Source organism: Micromesistius poutassou (genome assembly GCF_964030765.1).
Source record: "Micromesistius poutassou genome assembly, chromosome: 8".
NCBI lineage: Eukaryota > Metazoa > Chordata > Actinopteri > Gadiformes > Gadidae > Micromesistius > Micromesistius poutassou.
In genome coordinates, this window is record NC_140278.1 from 4,407,740 (window position 1) to 4,412,739 (window position 5,000).

A 5,000-nucleotide genomic window follows, 5' to 3' on the forward strand; every position below is an offset into this window, starting at 1 on the left:
GCCCAGAGCCTCCACACCAAGAGCTCCTTGGTGGAGGAGGCAGCCAATGAGCTGATCAATATGCTGCTGGAGTTTGACAACGGCCACAGAGAGGAGGAGGGACAGGAGGCCACGCCCGCCGGTCAGACCGAGGCCAAAGCCCTCGACCACGTCGACGCGGACGGTAAACTTCACACGGGACAATGTACGAGTGTGTTCAATGTTCATCACTCGTGAAAGATCACCGGTGTTGTGCATGAACTAGTTCAAAAGAACTAGTTCATTGAACAAGTTCATTTTTCTATGAACTTTGAACTGAACGTAATATATTTTTAACTAAAGAACTTGAACTTGAACCAGTTCAGATTTTGTGACATTCTGAATTGATGCTTAGGTCCAGATGACATGATTATTAAATAGAGTTACTGCCTTAGTTGTTATGAATGAAACAGGTGTACAAATAATACCCACAACAATTTGAGATTGTAGTGATGGGCAGCTGGTAATGGAGAGGATTCATTTAAAAGATAAGCACAGAATACAGTTTCTTCAGTTCTTCAGTTTCTAAAAGAACTGAATGAACTGAACATGAACTAGTTCAAAACTGAATTGGTGAACTATGAACGTGAATTGATTCATTTTCTTTTGTATGAACTGAACTTTGAACTAGTTCATGTGAAGTATGAACTTGCACAACACTGAAGATCAGTTACTGATGTAGCCTGTAGGGGGAGCCATAGAGGCAGAGTGTATGATGGAAGACCAAATACTACAGCACTGACACAATGTGCCGAATCACGTGGAAAAATGTTCAGACTGATTTTAATTGAGGTGATTTGATGATGGAGTCGTACAGAACGCCTGTCTCGGTGGATATGATGTACGCACACAGAGAACAGAAAGGAAGATTGTTCATTAAACATGGACTTGCATACACACACTCCTGCATATGCACGCACACACACACACACACACACACACACACACACACACACACACACACACACACACACACACACACACACACACACACACATAGAGACCAAAAACAGAAAGTTTAACAATTTTAGATTAGGATCTTACATTTCAACAATCCCAAAAGAAGTCTTATAGCTTGGATAAAGATAACGTTTTAGTTTTTTTAAGGTTAGCCACTGATAACGAATTCTGCCATAAAAATATGCTCTCTGTGTGCATCCTTCATTGACAGTATTTAAACATTTATTGCATTTCACACTTAGCAGACGCTTTTATCCAAAGCGACTTCAACAACGGTTCACGCACACATTCACACACCGACGGCGGAGTCGACCACGCGAGGTGACGGCCAGCTGGTCAGGAGCAGGCAGGCTGAGGGGACTTACTCAGGGACAACTCCAGCTGGGTATCGAACTAGCGACTCTCCCCCCCCCCCCTACCCCCCCCTGATCTCCCAGGCGAGGAGGACGGCCGGTCAGACGCCCGCCTGTTCTCCAGGAACACCCTGGCCCCGCCGGCCCCCGGGGGCCCCTCCCCGGCCTCGCCCCCGGTGCGGGGCCGGAGGAAGAAGAGGGACCTGCTGGAGGTGATGGAGGAGGAGGCCCAGGAGCTGCTGTCCCACTTCAACCACCGCAACGTGGACGCGCTGCTGCGGCTGACGCGCAACACGCTGGAGGCCCTGCGCCGACGCATCCACGCCTCCACGCTCACGCACTTCCTGGGTAGGGCGTGACACACACTTCCTGGGGTAGGGCCTGACGCACTTCCTGGGAGGGAGTGACATACATGTGCTCAGGTGCTCTAGATCGCTTTGTCTAGGACAGATCCGATTATTAGTATTATTTTGTCGTAGTAGTAGTGGTTGTAGTAGTGGTAGTGGTAGTAGTAGTAGTAGTAGTTTTTGTATTGATAGCAGTAGCATTTGTAGCATTGCAGCTTGGCAGATTAAAACAGATATTTGATGTGTATTTTGCTCTGTATTAGCACAGGATGAAGCATAGCGAGGTGGCTTTGGGTTTAGTCAATAAACAGTTACTACTGTAGCTACAAGTCATATCTGGGGTGCGTTGGCGACATCACATGGGAAACAGGATCTAATGATTCTTATCGATCTTATGGCAAACCCACGATTCCCCACGCCCGCTCCCGTAGCCCAGGGCGACCCTCCCAGCCGCAGCATCAGGACCGGAAACCAGGCCATATTCCGGGCCAACGTGATCCTCTCCATCCCCAACGTGGCCCTGGTGCCGGCGCTGGAGGAGGTGCAGCAGGCCCTGAACCGGGCCGTGGACTGTGTGGTCAGCGCCAACAAGGGAGTGGGTCAGTGGAGCAAGGAGAGGATCTCCAAGGTGAGCTCTGAGGCCCACCCCCTCCTGGAGTCAGATGGATGGGGCTGCCCTGGAGGCATGGCCGTTACCCCTGGCAACGGGGTGGATTTTTATTATTACGGCTGGGCAAGTTCACGCGTTATTATCGCGTTAACTAATTCATTAATTGTCGCCAAGCATTATTTTATCTTGCATTAACGCAGTTTTTATTATTTATTTTCTTATTGTAAAAAGTCTGTTGCTCACTGGCTTGTATTTAGTAAAAGTCCATGGTGAGCGAGCCTAGTGTGTTGCTTACTGCTGCGCATGACTTCATAAACAAACATGGAGAAGGGTACGGAACTCGATGTTAAATCTGTTTGCACAACAAATGTTACGGCACTTTCGTTCAGACGGCAGTGCATTTACAATGAAAGTGCGCTATACACTACTTTTGAATTCATTATTGGATTTTGCGTGTAACAATGCGATTAATCGCGATTAATCACAAGTACTCATGCGATTAACGCGATTAAAACTTTTAATCGTTGCCCAGCCCTAGTTATGATTATCATTAGCGGTATCATCATTCAGCTGTGTCATTATTATGAGACTGAAGGGTGCTGAACACACTCAAGCATGTCTAAATAATAACATATAATAACAATGTATCATAATGAGAATGTTAGTAAGAATATTAATAATAATAACTATTATATTAATAAATACATAATTAATGTTTATCAATAATATAATAAAATATATAATATAATATAATATAATGCTATAATATAATATACTATTATATTAATAAATACATAATTAATGTATATATATATATATATATATATATATATATAAATAATATAATATACTAATAATTATCCTATTCATGAATAATTAACTGTATGGGGGTACTGTATGGTTTTGTACCTGTAAGGGGTAATGGGAGCCACTCTTCATCAAAGTGCACTCTCCTCTACATGAAGGGTTTTTTCCTGCCTGCATCAACACTAGTTCAGTTCTCTAAAGGTGATGGTTTGGGGCGGGAAATGTGTCTACATCAAAAGACGGACTAAGAGGTCCCTTTAGTGGATTGGCATTGTGGCTGCAGGTAAGACTCCCTCCTGAAATCCAATAGCTGCAAGTCCATCAGTGTTCTGGTCTGAACTACCAGAGGCAGCGACAGGATCTTTTGTTACATTATTCTGTTTGTTTGTTTGTTTGTTAGTTAGTTAATGTGTTTGTTTGTCTGGTCTTTCTTTCTTTCATTCTTTCTTTTGACGTGTGGGCGTCCTGGCTATGACTCTATGACTATTGACTTTTCTTTCCATCTTTCTGATGATGTTCAATGCTTTTATTATAACACTAGATACCGTGATGAAATGTGGGATTTAATCCTCACATTACTTCACATCCGCTTTCAGAAGAAGATGAGCGAGAGGCGAATGGCGGCCCTGAAACCAGAGAGCAGTGAGAGCGAGTCCGACTACGAAGAGACCACACACAGGAGCCTGGCTGGTAGGACCTGTCCCTCTGTCCGTCCCTCTGTCCGTCCCTCTGGCTCTATCAAACGGCTTGGAGTTGAATTCATTCAAAGTCATAAAACGTGAAAATTTAAGGCTTTGGATAATATGCCGTTCTATAAATGTGACAGCATATATTATAATAATCATTCCCCTTGTCCCCTTTGGGATTTATGTTATATTTACATGTATATGATATGGTCTATTTCACTGCCTCATGCTCTTCATCACCAGAAACATCAACCACCAAGGCAATCAATCATTGAATCATTTCAGAACATGTGCCAAAGGAAGCCAACGATAAAGCAGGCTAGATCAATAAAATCAATGATAACAAATCAGTTACTTAACAATGAAAGGCACAAACAATGAAGGGCCACGCATTATTCCGAGAAAACATTAAATGGGTTATTAAAATACATAAATATATCGATAAATAAATGGATGCATCCTGTGTAAGATCGAAGCATTAGCAGACTGGAACATCACGTCCATGTTCTAGTGTCCAGGATGGACAGGTGTGGCCATTAATCACTCTGTCTAATGGCCCCCGGCCGCAGCGCTCATGGCTCAGCAGAGCGGCTCTGTCTGACTCAGACCCCGGGCCAGGTGACCCAATCATGAACACAGCTCTGTTATGGACAATATGTTTTTTTTGGCATTACGTTCAAAAGACGTGGAGGATGACAGGCGATGATCAAATGCCGCCACGCGACACGAGACCTCTGTGTCAGCGGAGGCTTTGATCAGCAGGCTGACTGATGGGAGTGGAGCTGGATGTGGCTAAAGGTAGCTTAATGTAGCGACCGGGAGGAGGGGATGCTACTGATGGGAGTGGCGCTGGATGTGGCTAAAGGTAGCTTAATGTAGCGACCGGGAGGAGGGGGATGCTACTGATGGGAGTGGCGCTGGATGTGGCTAAAGGTAGCTTAATGTAGCGACCGGGAGGAGGGGATGCTACTGATGGGAGTGGCGCTGGATGTGGCTAAAGGTAGCTTAATGTAGCGACCGGGAGGAGGGGATGCTACTGATGGGAGTGGAGCTGGATGTGGCTAAAGGTAGCTTAATGTAGCGACCGGGAGGAGGGGATGCTACTGATGGGAGTGGCGCTGGATGTGGCTAAAGGTAGCTTAATGTAGCGACCGGGAGGGGGGGAGCTAGCGGATGGACAGGAGCAGGCCTCGGGTGAGGAGGGTTACAGCATGAAACA

The 5,000-nt window shown here is 45.4% G+C and overlaps 1 protein-coding gene across 1 annotated transcript in view; it reads left to right on the forward strand.

The window, feature by feature from the left end:
- dnah5 (dynein, axonemal, heavy chain 5) overlaps window positions 1–5,000 on the forward strand; it is a gene marked incomplete at both ends in the record, with an annotated part of 140,136 nt that overhangs the window by 28,381 nt on the left and 106,755 nt on the right. The window contains 4 exons of the mRNA XM_084471872.1: window positions 1–163; window positions 1,416–1,679; window positions 2,110–2,306; window positions 3,692–3,785. The exon at window positions 1–163 is cut by the window's left edge and continues 18 nt beyond it. Of these exons, the coding sequence (XP_084327998.1) occupies window positions 1–163; window positions 1,416–1,679; window positions 2,110–2,306; window positions 3,692–3,785 (718 nt within the window). The remainder of the gene's footprint in view (window positions 164–1,415; window positions 1,680–2,109; window positions 2,307–3,691; window positions 3,786–5,000) is intronic.